Raw genomic sequence first — 18,419 nt, forward strand, 5'->3', positions numbered from 1 at the left:
ATATACTAAAAATAAAACTATCCAGCCAAAACCAGTACATGGAGTCTTAATTTTCTCCTGCGTGAAATGAGGATCACTTTAAAGTGTTCATGACTTCTGTAATTGAAAGCACTGCAAAGTGATAAGATGGAGAACTGTGTGCTGTGCCTATAAATTAATCATCACTACTAATACTGTTTTCATATGATACTCTGGCTCGAGTCCAAGTTGTTGTGCATGGTTCAGGATATGAAGTGCAATGGGTAACCCCAAAAGTGCTGTGAAGTGTCTCTCATGGACATGCTTTGCTACAGAATTTTGCTGTTGAACAGTAATTAGCTCCCAGTGAATCTGGGGTGTGTTGTGGGGTTTGGTCCATTCTGTACTCTGTTGTCTTCATATTTTGTTTATGAAACTTTATCCAGGTAACTCTGTGATGGTGTGTTTTTTCTTTTAGGGATTCTAGCGTGTTTAAGAGATTGCACCACTTTTAAATGAAAATAAAAGCAAAACTATGTAAAAGAGGCATTTAGATGCCAGAGATAAATACCAATAAAGTTAATAATGTCAAATTAGTTTGCCTTTGTTAATCTAGTTTATTTGTGTTTATTACAGTTACTTATGAGATAATCTGGTATATTAACAATGGGATAGATAGTGCTCATTAGTTCAACATTTATTCTCATGATTTGATACGAAACAAAAGCAGAATAGTATACAGAGTCAAAAAAAATATCTATCTGGCCTAGTTCTTCCTCCTGCCACAACCAGTACCAGGTTTCTGTAGAGAAGCATGTCATATTCCTTCCTCAGAATATATTCCTGGTCATGTATAGCTTAAGGGTTCTGTAAATGGAAGAGACTCTTCTGTGATTCGATGGATTCCCCCCCACACACAGATTTTTCAAGTCTCTGTTTCAACTTGTATAAACTTCTTCAGTCTCAACAGTATGTTGTGACAAGAAGTTGTGCAACTTACTGCATTTTATGAAGAAGTATGCCCCTTGTGATTTTTTTATAATAGACTTTGTCTCCTTTTCTAGTCTATAGAAGCCAACATTTCTTATGGAGCAGCAATTTTGTATCTTTGATCATCTCTGTACTTCTAAATCTTTTCCAGTTTTACTAAATTCTTTGAAATTGAGTGGACCAAAACTTCGTTCAGTGTATCTTAATGATTTATAGCATTTAATTTGCTTCTTAGCCAGTACAGGGAATTCAGCAGCTGCTTTATTTTAACTCTTATCACAAAAAAAAAAAATCCCCTTTACACTAGCCTACATTGAAGTTCATCTGCCATTTTAACATCAAATCAGATAGACTCTTAAGGGCTTTCTGTAATTCTTCTATTGGCTCCAAATGATTTTGTCACCTCAATATTCATTGTTCTGTCCAGAGAATTGATGCATAATTAAATAGTGCAAATTGTAGCCAAGATTCTTGTGCAACAGTTCCAATAGAACTGTTGACAATTCACTCCCATCTTTCGGGCTTATCTTCAAACCAATTATTTATGCATGAGGGACTTTACCCTTCATCTTATGAATGTTTTTCTCCTTCAATATTTTTTTTAAGAGGACCTATTGAGCGATTTTTCATAATTCAAGCTTTGTTGACTTTCTCACCAATTATTCATGTTTATGCATATTCAAATTTTATTCCTTGTAATGGCTTCTACCAGTTTTCCTCTAGAAACTGTTTTTTAAACCAGAGCAATTAGGCATGCTGCAGTACTCTAAATTCTTTCAAGCAAGAGGTGCGAAACCACTTGATCTGTTGAATTTTTGATCTTTTAGAACTTTTGGCTGAATGTCATTATAATTTCTTGGGATTTTTTTAGATTTGTGGCTTTTGTTCTGCAGTTTTTTTTTCTCTGATATTGATCTTGAAAAAAATCCTCTCATATGTTCCACTATGTTTTAGTTTATTATACCAAACTGATTAACATGCTTTTGTCACATTTAAAATTTTGAAATGTAGCTTTTTATTTTCTAGTAGAGTATGATATTCCAATATTTGAGAAATTTGGAAAGGGGGGAACTTATCCCCGAAGATACCATATTTCATATAATCAGCAAGACTACAATGATGGTAAGTGTTAATATTGTAGGAGTTCTACTTTATTAATATGTTTTCTCTCTTAATCGCTTAAGATTGTAAAATCTTAATGCATAAAAAAATTGGAGAAATTAAAGATTAATTCTTTCCCCAGACTCACTTGCTCAAATTCTAATGACTGGTAGAGCTCCTGAGCAGACTTAACCTCTGGTAAAGTTACAGGTTACAGAATTCATGACTCATGCACAGCTATCAAAATGCGCATGCCCAAAGATAGAGAACAAGTCATCCAGTATAAGCTTTTGACCTTTGTGGCACACACCCCTTCCCCTTCTCGATTCTTGTAGTGGCCAAAACCTGGTAGACTGCTGTAGCTGAGGCTTTTCTCATGGCCAGTTTATGTATAACATAGAATATAACTCAGTATGTAACAGTCATGTTATTACATTCCAGAATGATACTCTAACTTTTTTTCATAGTCACCATACTGACTGCTGTTCAGTCTCTGGTCCATTATAGATCCTATATCCTTTTATTTTGTTCCTTTTCCTTTTCTACATGACTTTTAACCAACCAATTACTTTATACTTTGTGGTTTCTGTATTTGATTTCTCTTTTTATCTATGTTGTACTGCCTTACTGAATTTCATCTTGTGGATTTCTGAATCATCTCCAATTTACTAACATCATAAATTTTGATTTTTATCTTTAAGTAGACTTCCAGCCACACCTCACTTGGTGTCATCTGCAATATTTCAATGTATCGTGTTTATCATATATATATATATATCATCAGTTAAAATAGCATATGGAAGTGGACTGAAGGTAAACTGCTGGGGGTGTCCACTTAAATTATCTCCCTCTCTGAGAAATAACTTATAACTGCTCTGAATGTCTTGGATATACTCTACATAGTAATTTGGTCTATGCAAAACTTCACTGGTTAGCTTAGGAGAATGTACCAATGAAATACGGAAATTGGATTAGCTATATATGACAAACGAATTATGGCTGCTTTATCACCTTATCTTCTCAGTGGTTTATAAAACTGCTTAATTTGTTTGCATATCTTTCTTGGAATTTATATCTGCCAGACTAGTATATAAGTCTGCATCTATTTTTTAAAGATATTTTTTCTGCCTTCTTCAGTTCCCCTGGGAACATCTTCTCCAATGTAATACCTAATGAATCAGAGACTACTTCAGCTATTTTTGAGTTCTGTAGGATGAAACTTCATCAGGCCATGCTAACCTAAAACTGTTAGTGTTATCCAAATAACTAACACAAGTCATGTTAATATATCTGGTTGTAATTATTATTTTAGAAGATCAATGCCCCCCCCCCCTTTTTTTGTTTTGTTTTGTTCTAATGCTGTAGCTATCTCTGAATTATGCATTGTTTGTGATTTCTATACATATGTATATGTATGGTCTTCCTGTTGATTCCATGTGTAGGTCTTTCTCTGCATTCAGTTCTTTCTAGCTTACAGGGTGAAGATGCCAGCCTGGGCACCACTGGAATGTAAACAAATACCTCTCTCTCCTATTTATCAAGAGAGTTTTATGTCTTAATAAAGCAACAGAAGTAGAGGCAGGGCATGTTCCTTTTTCCTCTCACAGCCCTCTTGGTTTGTGAAGCACATTGATGATGTTTCAGAACAGTTCCAGAATTTGGTCCTAATTTCAGTCACTTAAATGTAAACCAGTTCTTGTTTCAGTCTAATTCTTAGATACATCTGTGGTGAATGTTTGTTTTTGTCTAGGTGGACAGTTAAACCAGTAAATTTCATGATCATTACATCATAGAATCATAGAATAGTTAGGGTTGGAAAGGACCTTAAGATCATCTAGGTCCAATCCCCTGTCATGGGCAGGGACACCACACACAAACCATGTCACCCAAGACTTCTTCCAGCCTGGCCTTGAACTCTGCTAGGGATGGAGCATTTATCACTTCCTTGGGCAACCTGTTCCAGTGCCTCACCACCCTCACAGTAAAGAACTTCCTCCTTATATCTAACTTAAACTTCCCCTGTTTAATATAATATGCTGCAGAAGATCTGAACTACATTATGTGGAATTCATAAAATACTGCATACACATATTGCATAGCAGTGTTTTTTGTAGTGTAATATTAGTATTCTTTGTATATCACTGAAGGTCGTAAAACTTTTCCAAGAGCCAGAAGGACTCAGGGGAATAGCTTCCGATCACCAGTTAGTTTCAGTCCCACTGATCACTCACTGAGCACCAGTAGCGGAAGCAGCGTCTTTACACCAGAATATGAAGATAATCGAATGAGGAGGAGAGGAAGTGATATAGACAATCCTACCTTGTCAGTAATGGACATCAGCCCGCCCAGTCGCTGTAAGTTAAAGCATTTTGTGAACTCCACTGTAAAGCTCTCTTACCTTTCAAGTATATAATGTCAAAACTAAGTGTGTCATCAAAATATGTATAATTGAATAATGGTTTTGTCTCTCTAATAGGGAAAAGTCAAGACTGTATGCTCAGCAGTTTTTTCGTTGCTTACTGTGCCAACCTTCATGCAGATTTTCACATGGGAATTGCATCTGTAATAACAAAACACTGTAAAACATTTCTGATGATTTGTTAGACTCTTGAGGACCTGAGAAAGGTTATCTAAATTGTAGTTACCATTCATTATTGCAGATGTTGTTCACATCTTCTGATAAACTGTAGGACTTAAGTGGTACTGGTTTATACCTGTGGTGGCATTTCAGGAGCAAATTTACTTTTTGATTACTTCAGTAGCTGGTACATTTTAATCATGCCTCAATTCTTTTTAAGTTGTTACTAAGTTATTTAATATGCTTTTCTGTTTTAAGTATGTCTGTCTCTACCACAAGGTATTTTGTGAATAAATTTAAGTAGCTTGTGTTTTCCATCTTACAGGAAGTTTTATTGATCTTTAACTTAACTGGGAAGTTTTAGGACACGTAGTTTCTGTTGTTGAAAATGTAGTCTTTTAAAAAACTATTTTCTATGTATTCCAGTTTTTCTCGATCAGCTGAATAACAGGCTCATTTGAAAACAAAAACATACTTATATTTTCAGCACCACGAGCTCCAACTAATTGGAGACTTGGTAAGCTGCTGGGTCAAGGTGCATTTGGCAGAGTATATCTGTGTTATGATGCTGATACCGGAAGAGAACTGGCTGTTAAGCAAGTTCAGTTTGATCCTGACAGTCCAGAAACCAGCAAGGTAAGCGATACCAAAGAGAGTTTGCAAGGAGCTTCTGTTGAAGTGGTGTGTTCTAAACTAGACTGATGTTACTTTTCTTGAACAGCCTGATGTTTTAAAACATGATGTGTTTTCATGTCTGTCAGTAATCCTGTTTTGTAAGTACTTTAAGGAATTAGTTTGGTTAGCTGATTTTAATGTTGCATCCCATTTTTTTTTTTTGCTTTTGTTTTCAGACATATCCTTTATACAGCAAACATACGTATCTTAATTTGGTATAGTCTCAGCCTTTAGAACTAAACAATTATTATCAAGTGTGCTCTGAAATAGGGAATTATTTATACGTACAGGAATTGGAACCAGTTCCACTCAGAAGCAGAAAAATCTGTACTAATTTAAGTATTCCCAAAAATAAATTCTCAAGGATATTTTGTTCGGCTTTGAAGACAGTTTGAAATTTATATCTTTTGGGGGGAATTGTTTGATTGCTTTTTGCTTGGGTTTTTGTTTGGGTTTTTTTGAACCTTGGGCATCAGGGGAAGTTACTGTTACTTGCTGTATTTCTTCTTGAAGAGCAAAAGTTTCGTTGACAGTTTATTTCACTATAAAATGAAACTGGTCCTTCTTTAAATACTGGACACTTGAGGAAAGAAGCTATTTTAAAGTAGCACTGATCTTCTCTGTCTTTTTTCCTAAACTGTACTTGCTGCTTTCAACAGGATGGAAAAAGAATTACTAACTTCCTGCATTAGGACTGCATTCTGCACTGTGGGGAGCAAGGCCAGGGAAACAATGGGTGTAAGCATGATTGCAGAACTGAATAGCTACTAGTTGTAGTTGCTGCTACTAGTGATGTAGGATCAATGAAAAAAAGACAAGAATCATTTGTGCTGTAGATTCTAGTTGTTGTTGCTACTTCTTTAAAATGTAGCAGAAACACTGATTATGCTTTGAAGTGTTAAATATAAAATACTGTAGTCTGTCCTGTAGCAACAGTTTTGTGACATCTGTTGTCATAGCATTTTGTAATGTGTCCCTTTTGGTATCAAAAAATGTTTTTCTTCTAACCTCAAAAGAGCAAGGATATCAGTAATAGTCTGTGATAGATATAAAGTAAGTTTTGGTGAAAGACTTATAGGTGAAATTTGGAATCCAGTCGAGATTGAATTCATGGGTTAGTGTTTTTCCAGCATCTTAATACACAGGCCATTTCAAATATCTTTCTGTTTGCAAAAGTTCTAATATTTCGGATAGCTCTAGGGAAAGCACTGTATGTGTTGATGTCGTTCTTTGTTGCATGTTATTATCACAATGCTAAGTGGTCTTTAAAGGTGTTCTTAAAGCATAGTCTGTCATCCTGGAAAAGTCAAGAATTAATGCTAATTATTGCATTACAAAGGTATAAAGATTTTTATTTTTTTTTGTACCCACTTGGAGGATTGTGACATTTTGCATAATGATCACTTCATGCACATAGTGGTACCTGCTATGCTCTGAAACAAATGTAGCTTCAAAACCAGAAAAAGACTGGCGTAACACCAAAATCATCTTAAAGTCAGTTTATAGAAAAGCCATATTTTTTATTTCCTTCAATCTAACAGTTACATTTTCTTACTATAAGATGTATAAAATTTACATAAGCTACAAGACTTTTTTTTCTTAGCTTGCATAAACATCCAGTCATGCTTAAAAAAAAAACAAAACAAACCCACAAATCCAAAACATTACTATTCCTATGTCAAACATGGTAAATTTTGTCTTGATTTTTCCTTTTAGGAAGTAAATGCACTTGAATGTGAAATTCAGTTGCTGAAAAATCTGCTGCATGAAAGAATTGTTCAGTATTATGGCTTCTTGAGAGATCCACCAGAAAGAACACTCTCTATATTCATGGAATATATGCCTGGGGTAAGCAAGAGAGACTGTTCACTTCAGCCATCATTACTATGCAGTATGACAAGCACCCAAGTAGACGGCTTTTGCAGTAGTGCACATAGATATTAAAGAAATGTCCAAGTGAAAAACAGTACCCAAAGATGGGTGCTGGCAAGAGCTTGCAGCAGCTGACATTATCTATTGCTTTTTGGGGGGGTTCAGAGTTAGATTGATTTGTACAAAAGTTCTTTGCATTTGATTTTGGCATAAGACGTGCCTGGCAACATCTTTGAAAAACAGTGTTATCATTAATGAACTCACAAATCTTCCTGAATTTTAATGTTCCTCCTTGCTGTGCATCAGCTTGTGCTGTTGCAAAGTCACCATGTGAAGTGCTCAGTTATTTAAAACAAAAAAACAAAAAACAAAACAAACCAAAAACAAAAAAAAACCCACCTAAAGCAGCTAAGATGGGTGTGGGAATAAGTGCATACAGAAAATAATCTTGGTGCTTGCTTTCTGTGGGGCATTCAGGTACAGTTGGATGATTCTTCTACTGTTTTGTTAAGAAACTAAGGTCAGAAAACTGTAGATTTTCATTTTCTCACTAGGTGGGGTCAGCAGAGCTAAATAAAATGTGCTTGTATAAAAACACAGGCTCTATTTCTGCAGAGTTACAGCATTTACTTTGCTGTGACACTCCAGAAGAACAGTGGCAGTGGGGGGAGTTGGTGATGGAAGTGAGTTGGAGCTTTCTTTATTTGTTTCTTTTTTTTTGGAGTTTTTTAGGTGAGTTCTGCACTCTTAGGAGGGGCCTTGTTGAATTTTTCTGAGATTTGAAGGACTGTCACAGAAGTAATTTTCTGAGATTTGGAGGACTGTTACACAGTTTGTAACTGTGTAACAAAGCCAAGTTATACAAAACTGTTGCAAAAGCATTAATTTTTTATTTCATGTTTTTTTAAGTCAAGAATTTCTTACCTTTTAATTTTTACATACAGCACCATCTTCCAGCATTTGGTATTTTTGACAATCTTTTTTTTGCCTGAGTATAAACTAACCAGAGTGAATGGTGTGTGTTCTGTTCAAATTGAGCATCATCATTTAACCATCAAAAAATTAGAGTGGTGTTTAAGTGAAAGTACTGTTCTTTTACTGTACATCATACTGGAACTATTCAGCTGCTTGACAATTTTAAAGCTAATAGGTTAGCATTTCAGTATATGAATTCTCTGTCCAGCCTTTTTTTTTTTTTTTGTCAAAGTGTGTATTTTTCTCACTGGAGATAAAACTTTAGCTGTGCTTATAAGCCAGTCTATATAAGTACTGCAACTTTAAGTGTCTGCATTTCAGGCATAAATTTTATTGAAGTTCAGCCACAGTATCAGCCCACTTGTGATTCTAGAAATGTTAGTGGTTTATACTTTTTGTTTGCCGTAGGGTTCCATTAAAGACCAACTGAAATCATATGGAGCACTCACAGAGAATGTGACTCGTAAATATACGCGGCAGATTTTGGAAGGAGTTCACTATTTGCACAGTAATATGATTGTCCATCGGGATATTAAAGGTAATGATAGTTCTGTGCACAGTTCAGTGCTCCGTGCTACAGATTCTGTACCAGTTTTGTGTGAAGCACTAAAATGTGTAAGTTTGAAATGCCAAAATACTGACTTAAAATCAATAAGGTTGCTTTCCATCATTTATTCTTGTTCACTGTTGTATCCTGAAGGGGAGAATATAAGCATCTTTGTGATGTTCTAGCAGACTTCTGGCAATGCTTGTGGCATCTTGTCTGCAAAACAATTATAACAGATTTCTTTCTAGTTTTAATATTAATAGTTTTGAACATACCCAAGGATGTCATTGCAAATAGAATGTGCAGAGGAAAGTATCATGATTTGAAAGCTTATTTTTACAGAGTTTTGTTTCATCTATTATATAGAAGTTACCAAACATTTCACTGGTACAAGAAATGACTGCAGAGGTGACTTGCCTGGTCAAATGACTTGGACTTCTTCTATTTACTGACAGGAAACCTGAGGAAACAGACATTTTTACTTTCTGCAGATAGATAGGTACAAGACGGCTTGTGTAAGCAAATTTATAAATATGTAGAGAGATGGTGATGTGCCAAATAGGTGCATTGAGCACAATGTTGTGGTATTCCCTAAAAGTTTCACAATTTTCCTGTTGCTTTCTATCAATAGTGTTGTGTTCCAAAAAAAGTTGAGTTATCATTGTCAGTTTGTACATACTTATGTACATAAGTGTTCTGAAAAAACCTCGGAGACAGCCTGAGGTTTTTGTGCCTTTCATGAATGTAACAATGTATTCTCTTCCTTGCAGGAGCAAATATTCTGCGAGATTCAGCAGGCAATGTGAAGCTCGGTGACTTTGGTGCCAGCAAACGACTGCAGACTATCTGTCTCTCTGGCACAGGAATGAAGTCTGTCACAGGAACTCCATACTGGATGAGTCCAGAAGTTATTAGTGGAGAAGGGTACGGCAGAAAAGCAGACATCTGGTATGTTAAAAAGGAAATAATTTTCTTCTGAAGGTTATTTCAGAATGGTCACTTTTTCGAGTGTGTAGGTGTTTGTTATCTGAAGTTGGAGTGTTTTGTGCTGGGATTTGAGCTGAAGAAGGTGGCAAGTATGAGCACTTAGTGTCATAGGATATTTGGAGAGTGTAACACTGAAATTTGGGAATTTTTCATTTGGCAGTTTCTTGGCCCATCAATTTGAACAACATAAAATTATCCTGTGGACCAGTCCTGCATGAAGTTAGGATTACCAGACTGTGGGTCCTGGAGAGGGACTGGGTGATAGCAAAATGGGAAGCTTTGAAGCAGCAGTTAAGTCAGTGTCCTGTAATGAAATTTCATTAATGAAATACCTTTGATGCAAGACAGAAAATGAAATGCAGGTCCTTTAAAAAATGAGCACATAAGAATGAATTTACCAGATTTAAATGGGAAGTATCAAAAAATAATTTGGTTTAAGTTGTTATTAAATACTTAAGAATTAAGAGGGAAAGGTAATTTTAAAAAATGAATGCCTGTGATACACTGTGTAATATGACATAGTCTAGCATAGGTCCAGCCCGGTGGACAGATGATTTTAGTGATTAGATTCCTTGCACTGCAGGTGATCTGTGAACACACAGAATAATGGGTAGGCAACAGTAGAGATGCAGTAGTAATACTTTGTTTAAAAAAGAACTGTATTTTATCCAACCAGTGGCAATACTTTAAATATCAGGGAAATTAATTTGGCCTACTTCAGATCACTTATTCAAGTATAGCAGAATAATTACTATTAGAACAGCCTTATAGATTTCAGGCAGTTGGCTTGTTCAACATTGAAGTATTTGTACCAAGGTTAATAGATGTTTTTGTGATGGAGAAAATTCTCATTAAAACTAAGAAAAAATACTGAAGTTTGACTTCAGACAGTCAGTAAATCCTATTGTGTAAATAAATGTGCCTCTGTCTAACCATAAATTTCTTGCAAACATATTAGTAAAACATAAAACTTCATGAAAAACGGGAAATTATTCCAGCTGTCCATTTTGCAGTATCATTTGCTTGTTATTGGAAGAGGCTGATCTTGCAGGACTTACGGAACAAAAATTTTCTGGCCACATGCATATCTTTCTGCCTTCCTAAATCCTTTAAACATAAGCTTTGTATACAAAGATTATTTAGGATCTTAACATTTTGTTTGGCAATTTAAGTGTGTTTTTAGTATCCTTAACTAGCAGAGGAAGGTACCACTGAAGTATGGTTTTCAACTTTTGAGGTGGCCATGTTATGTTTGCACATTACTCATGTATTTTTAAGGAGCTAGCAATATGTACAGGATACTCAAAGCATTCCTGTTGCTTTGCATTTCCGTTAGGCCTTAAAGAGAACGAAAGCTTTCAAGTGCATCCAAATCCTGCAGGCGTCTGAAGAGCTGGGACACACAGGTTGTGCAGCACTGGTGGCCTGCATCAACCTGCTGAGCACTGAATAGTGCAGTGCCATAACACAGTTGGTATTGCCTAGATAAATACCTGATTACCTCTTCCTTGACATAGTAGCTTTTTGCCCAGTGAAGTAATAAAGTGAAGATGTAGGTAGTGATGTGTGTAACTTTAAGATAGAGCATACAGCTATTACATGCAGGTTTTTTAGAGCTGTTTTCCACTGAAGCTGCTCTGTAGAGTTAAGTGGACACTACTTACCTGGGGCATTTTAGTCGCGTTCTGCTATTTCTTTGTTTTCATAAAAGGGCATGACTCTGTTGTAACCTGCTGTTTCACTTCTGCCTCTGTTTCAGGAGCGTAGGTTGTACAGTGGTAGAAATGCTAACGGAGAAGCCACCATGGGCAGAGTTTGAAGCAATGGCTGCCATCTTTAAAATTGCCACTCAGCCCACCAACCCCCAGCTACCACCTCATGTCTCCGACCATGCTCGGGATTTCCTGAAACGGATTTTTATCGAGGCCAAGCTGCGACCATTTGCAGATGAACTGCTAAGACACACGTTTGCACACTATCACTAACAGCCTGCCTCAACTCGGCTTGCATCTACTGCGTTTATTTTCTATTTGACTGCACTTTTATTTTTTACAAAAAAAAAGGAGAAAAAAAGACAAGAGAGAATTTTTCTCTTGAAACTTTGTTTCACTTAGATTGTAAATAATCTAAATTTTGTATCTAAGATGAGAATCTTCTCTCCCCAGCTCCCACCAGGACTAGAACTTTTAGTTCCTATGATGTACTGATGTGGTTCATGTAGATAAAGCACTTTAGTACATATTTGTTCCTTATTTAACGAGGAAAAAAAAGAAGACAAATGCTTGGACAGTCAGGAACTGTGTGACTTTTTCTGACACCACTGACTGACTCAGGGTGCAGGGAAAAACAGACATGCAGCTAAAGGACAGAAGGTTACTTCTCTGTGATTCTTCTTTACATTGTAGGTACTTTTGTGGCAGAGAGTTCTAAGTTCTTATATTTTAGCAGTTTAATCAGTTTCTGGATTTTACAATTTAAGTTGGAACGTGCAGTTCTGAGAGTTAATGATAAAGCTAGAACTTGGAACTCTTTGTACACCAGTGTGTCTAATCGGTACTTCTATGTGACCAAAAGAAAATAACAAAAAAGAACTCAACACTGATGTACTAGTTTGAGGTTTCGGTGTAGAACTATTGCATTTTCTTATTAGGAAAATAACTACAGGCAAACAGATTATAGAACCAGACTCCTCAGAACTACTATACTGCAAGGGGGAAATTTCCATAATAGACAAGGGTCAGCTGTTGGATGTAAATAATTAGGAGAATGCCTCCTGCTGTATCTGCCAAAGAGAACCTCTGTTGCATAAGCTTGGAGGGCAACGGTTATCTTAGGTAAGGAATAACATTGATGTTGAGAATCAGTTCTCCTCCACAGTCCCATGAATAGCTGGAGGGGGAGTGACTAATCCTTGTGCAGTATATGAGTTACTTGAGTCAGAATGAGCTATAAGAAATGTTTTCAAAGCTGTTGAGAGGCACTAGGATGGAATGTATGTCAACATCAAGTGCCTGAATAATACAAAATTCTCCCCATTATGCACTAAAAAACCTGTTCTAGTAACACAGTTCAGTCATCTGGGATGTGTTGAAAATTCCTGAAATAATTAAACATCTTTAATGCCAGGAAGAAATCACTGAGAAAGGCAACACTCCATTTACATTTTTAATAAGGTCGTGATGTTGAATCCACATAAATAAGGAGGCAGAGCACAAAAGACTGTATGAAGAATAATCCAAATGTGCAAAGAGGGCCAGCAGCTAAATAACATATGTGATTACTCCAGCCTGATAATCCAGATGATTGGTGTTTGTCGGATTTCCAGCTGTCATAAAACATACGTTAATCACTTTTTCCATTGCTGAAAGAGTATAATAAAAGAACAAAAGGAAAACTCTGAAATACTTCTTCTCAGTTGAGAAGTCCAGGTACTGATCAGGTGTAGAATGACTGACTTTTCATAACAGAGAAGTCGAACTCCCATAGCTTTGTAGAAGAACACAACACAAATAATTTAAAGGGTATTTGGAAATAAACTGTTGGACTACAGAACTGAAATACTGTATACTGTTTTGAATGATTCATTACTTGCTTTTGTTGTTTAGTGAAGGCAGAGCAGGTTGGTACTGTGAACCGTATCCATGTTGACAAGGTTCTACCTGTTTTGTATCTTTAGAGGACTATCGGAATTATGAAGTGCATGGAGACAGAAGAAGCAGCTTACCCATTCCCATGGTAGCTCACTCATGAGATTTCCACATTTATGCTGCTAACTTCCAAATTTTTTATCGGAGCATAAGCAGGAGTATGGCTTTATCCTAATCACTTTTACCTGCAGTGGAGCAAGAATGACTTCTTTTGAGTCTGTCATCTCTCCTGTGACTGAGGGCAGTGGCTTCTTTGGTTTATATGAGTATTTTGCCCAGCACTTAGAATTTTCTCAGTCAAGGTACACAACTGTGCAAGGTTTTCTGAGCATGGGAAGAACTAGCCAAGCCAGGGAAGGTTTAGAAGACTGAAAGAAAAAAAGAAAGTCAGTTTGTACTGACATTTTTTTAGTCACTTCTCTGTCACTAGATCAAAACTATGGAAGCAGCTTTTGAGAACTGATATGTACTCTGCTGTAAAGGACTTTTGCTTTATAAGCAAAATTTAGTGACAGCAGGGATGTAGAGCATAATAGTTTATGTAGGTAATTTAAATATCATATCATCAAAATGATTGGTTTCAAACAGATAAAGAAGGTACCAAAACCAAGATGAAAAATGTATATAAAAATCAGTATTGGACAGTGATACCTGAAAAGGTAAGGAAATTTTCTATTACCAAAAAGGACATTAAAGGGAAAATGTAACCAGGTTTATCTGTAGCATTCATAACATTTAAATATACTATTCTAAAATGAAACTGCACTCTCTGAAGCTTGACAGTTTTCAGAATCTAGTTTTCTTATAATGTGTCCTTTTTGTGAGGCAGTGCTGGCTCATGTATATTGCAATATCACTTTCTTGTTGGGATTTTTTAATTACTGAATAATCAAGTTTGCTGCTTTTGTGCCTTTTTGAAAAAAATGGCATTCAGTCATGACAACGGTAAGCATTTTGGAGCCAGGAAAAAGGGAATTGCCCGAAGGCATTTTCCTTCATTTCTTTGCTGCATCAGAAAGCTGCCAACATAGAATGCTTCTTAAATGAAGATGCTATTTGCCAGTTAAAGTGATTCTAGTAAAATTTTATTAATTTAACCAAGATTAGGCTTGAGCTGTTGTTTTTTTCACGCTATGGAGACTTTGTCTGCTTGTTAAGCAACTTACAGTATATTAGATAGATATTAACATAAATATTTTGAGCTAGAAATAATTACGAAGCTAAATCAGACTTTTAGCAAAAGGCTAGCCTAGTATGCATCCCTTACTGCGGTAATGCGGTAAAACAATCTGTAGTACCTCTGTATACAATGTCTGTAGAACACTTACGTTGGCTACTGATAATGAACAAACGCTAGTTCTAGAGCCTGAGAGAACTTGAGAGGGTGCATGGAACTCCATATTTAAACTTCCAGTTTAAATCCCTGCTTGCACCTTCTTGTATTTTACTAACAAAGATACCAGCATTTTAGAATCATGAATTATTCTTAATGTTGGATCCAATGACTCGAAAATGCCAGTGAAAACAATCCCATTGCAGGGTGTTTTGCTTTCCTGTAAGTGCCACGATGAAGCGGTTCTTTCAGTCAAGAAGGACCGAGGTTCCCAGTGAGTATGCGTATCTTCAACACTTACTTATTGGCCAAAGAATTTTATTATTCTGTCTGTTGCATGTATTAAGTAACAACAGTTGAACTGCTTCTTAATGGTGTGACTAACAGACCTGTTAAAGTGCAACTGAAAATTTCAGTTGTGTTAGAGCAAGTTGTGTATTTTTAATCTGCGTGATAGAAATATCCGTGTGGGGACATAAAAAGGTATGGATCCAGTAACTGCAAAGGTAAATTGGCCTAGGCTTTTTTTCCTTGTCAGTTTTAGTCTTAAAATTTGGAGTTACAATTTGATTTGTAGCTAAACAGTCCTTTCAGTGTAACAACACAAAAATGTCTTTGTTGTTTTTTCTTTTTTTAGCTAGTGCCTTTTTATTTGTATGCCTTAATTTTGTTCATATTTGAACACCGTGTTGAAATATGTCATACAATTCCGTGTCACCAAAGAGTCTTAGAATATGGGCACTTTTTCGCAAAGTACCCAAACCAGAATTTGCCTGACTACGTTGAAAAGTGTGCTTTAGTTAGAACCTGCGGCACACGTTTACATTCAGAACTTTAAAAAGTGATTTTTTGAGCACTTCCTGAGGGCTTCCTGTGCTAATACAGGTTTTGTATTTGTGGTTTGGAGATTGTACACTGATGCACATATCAGAAAAGGGACTTTTCTGTACTCACAGAAATACTGTTAGAGCCAAGATTTAGCTTCCTAGCTCTGGGTACTAGACTCTGGGTTTACTTTAGAGATTGCAGCAGCATTCATAACAGACTTGGAGTTATAGTTGGTACATTTGTAAACGTGGTACTGAATTAAAAGCTGTTTACTTTCAACACACAAGATACAATGTGTCTAGCAAATCAGCAGATTTCTCAGTGAGGCTACCACCATGCCCATGACATTCTTTCCTGTGCCTTTTGGGTAAATCTAACCTGCCGTTGTCTTGACTGAAAACTTTGTAGCAGCTGTAGGTACAGTGCAGAACAGCAAGCCATTCTTTGGGACAACACAGAGCAATGTCTAACCACAGCTTGAGCAAATTGGTCAGATCTACAGTTATTTATAACTGATTTCTTACTTTTTTAATCTTGAAAGTCTTTGTCACGCATATAGAAGAGCATAATGTGTGTGCTTGAATGTAAGTCCCTATGGTGTTTCTGGAAAAGCAGAAGTATTACTGCCAGTATCATTTCTTCTTGCTGGTAACTTGCCGTCTTGTGTCAATAGCAAGTCTGCAGTGTAAAATCACATACAATTACCAAAGCTTTTCTATCCCCGTATACATATAGCCAGAAGTGATGTTTCATGAATTAGTACTGTTACTTAGAGATATATGTATATCCATCAGAAAGCTACTGCTGATTAAAGCAAGGTACTAGTAAAAAGTGATAGACACTGCCCATATTTAAGAGATTTGGGTGTTTGTAGTCACTGTTTTGATGTGCAAAATTCATGCCAGCATTAAAATGAAGAGTTTTCTTTTTAAAACTCTTAGTCTTGTAATTTTAAAATTAGTGCATAAGCTTGGTGACTAGACCTGGTGACTTTTGCAGCCGGGTCTGAGCTTTGAGAGATTCAAGGCACACCACAAAGATAAGCAGATTTGTGACCCGAGCTGCTCCATGTACTATAGTGAGAACATTTCAGAGCTACTGGGGAGCAGTCTGTTTGACCTTATGGCAACATGTCACCCACAGCTACCTGGGTGTCAATGCTGCCTTCAGGAGGAGCCACAAATGCACACCAGTGGGGGCAGGCAGAAATGCCACCAACCCAGGGTTTCTGAATCAAAGTCCTCAATCAGAACCAAAGGAGCTCCTTTCTCTCTTTATTCCCCCCACTTGGTTTGCATGGGTTTTCTCTCTAGTTGGCGTAACTTCGGTACTGCATAGGTGGTGGCCACCCACAGCTCCTGAATAAGGTGCGAGTTCATGCACAGCTTTATACCAGGGCCCTGTCACTTGAATCCAGGTTGCTGCAGCTTCCTGCTTGCTGGAGTAACCCTTGAGTTTTCCCTGGCAATATACATATGTGTGCTTGAGGGGTCAATGGGGTGGAGTAAATGAGCTTCCTCACGTGTCAGGGCACCGATGCTAGCAGGCACGCTTCGTCTAGGTCTTAGTTTTTATAAATTTATTTTAAAGGGAGAGGAACTGGATAAAAACAAATTAAAATTTTATCTTACAGTTCAGCCCTTAAATTTAGGCCACCGATGAGGATTGGAGGTCAGGGTCTTCTGGAGAGAGAGAGAAGGAAAAGGATACTCTTGACTCCAGAGTGCATAGTCATAGGAAATATTTCAGAGGTTTTTCATGTCTTTCTGCCCAAAACTAGATTATCCTTTTTCCCAGAGGTTATATAATGTGGATTTAAAACCAAGGATTGCATTTTGTTTTCCGAACAGGCATAAGATTGTCAGTTCCGTAGTGTTTGTTTCTCATTAATATCAGTAAAAAAGGTGGTGTGCTCCTAAAATTGGAACAGTTTATTAAAGCCTAGTGTCTGTCATCTCAGGCCTCGCAGAAGTCATGTAATGGAGTATCACTGTAAATACATGGAGGAGACTTAGATGAATTGGAACGTAGGCTTTTAGTTTTCATGAAGCTATGAATAAAAATTTGTAAATTTTCTCTTGATCTAATGTACATTTTAATGTAGCCATTAAATTCTCTATTTAATCTATCAGTTTCTCACTGTAAATGTTTTTACTCTCAGTTGAATGCTGGGCACAGTTTGTAATGTATGTACACAAAGGTGTTTTTTTCTATCAACGTTGACTTTTTTGCACATTTTTGGAAATATTTAATTTGTACACTGATTTAATACTCTGACCAATTGTTGATGGGTGTATGGGAATCACGTGTGCGTGCAATGTACTACTGTCTGGATGTATGGGGTTTTTTATTACTTTTTGAGATGTTGCTACCAGTAACTGCACTGCTGTTGCTGCTTTACATGGAATATCTTGTGTATAAAAAACAAAAAAGAGATAAAAAATACAATTAAAAAATTAGCCTATGGTTATCTTGGTTGAGGAACTCAGGAGTTGAGTATTGCTTGCTAGTTCCGTTTGTCCAGCAACCTGCCAAACCGAGAAACAGACAAACAGACCCCCTTGTAATTCTGTGTATGCATTGAATGTGTGTGTATATATGTATCTCCCGGTAATCTTATTCCACAATTTCATTTCTACATTTTTATGAACTTGTTTTTTAAGGATACAATGTTTAGTTAGAATAATTAAAATATATAAAAGCTTTGAGAGATGATTTACTAGATAAATATATTTTCAGCTGGCTGATGTTCAAAATATTTTTTTAATTTTTGTTTTTAACCATTCGAAATGTATTTGTATTTCCAAAATCAGACACGAATTGTACTTAGAAATCTATTAAAACACTCTGTAGGGACAACAGTGTCATTTCTCTTTTCAGAGTTGTGTGCTGTACAGCGATGCCGGATGTCAGGAGGGTTTTTTTCTT

The 18,419-nt window shown here is 36.5% G+C and overlaps 1 protein-coding gene across 3 annotated transcripts in view; it reads left to right on the forward strand.

Moving 5' to 3' along the window:
- The window catches only part of MAP3K2 (mitogen-activated protein kinase kinase kinase 2), a 54,874-nt gene extending 37,255 nt beyond the window's left edge, over positions 1-17,619 (forward strand). For 2 of the 3 annotated variants that reach the window (XM_061460089.1, XM_061460168.1), the window contains 7 exons: positions 1,975-2,070; positions 4,197-4,403; positions 5,115-5,263; positions 7,019-7,150; positions 8,558-8,687; positions 9,467-9,644; positions 11,443-17,619. In XM_061460089.1, coding sequence (XP_061316073.1) covers positions 1,975-2,070; positions 4,197-4,403; positions 5,115-5,263; positions 7,019-7,150; positions 8,558-8,687; positions 9,467-9,644; positions 11,443-11,668 — 1,118 coding nt within the window. In that variant the 3' untranslated portion in view covers positions 11,669-17,619. The remainder of the gene's footprint in view (positions 1-1,974; positions 2,071-4,196; positions 4,404-5,114; positions 5,264-7,018; positions 7,151-8,557; positions 8,688-9,466; positions 9,645-11,442) is intronic. The other variant, XM_061460245.1, reaches the window with a different exon arrangement.
- Positions 17,620-18,419: the final 800 nt, after the last annotated feature.

This window comes from Pezoporus flaviventris, unplaced genomic scaffold (assembly GCF_033815535.1).
Source record: "Pezoporus flaviventris isolate CSIRO_AGI_PZ_B2104156 unplaced genomic scaffold, CSIRO_AGI_Pfla_v1 ptg000001l, whole genome shotgun sequence".
In the NCBI taxonomy this organism is placed as follows: Eukaryota; Metazoa; Chordata; class Aves; order Psittaciformes; family Psittacidae; genus Pezoporus; species Pezoporus flaviventris.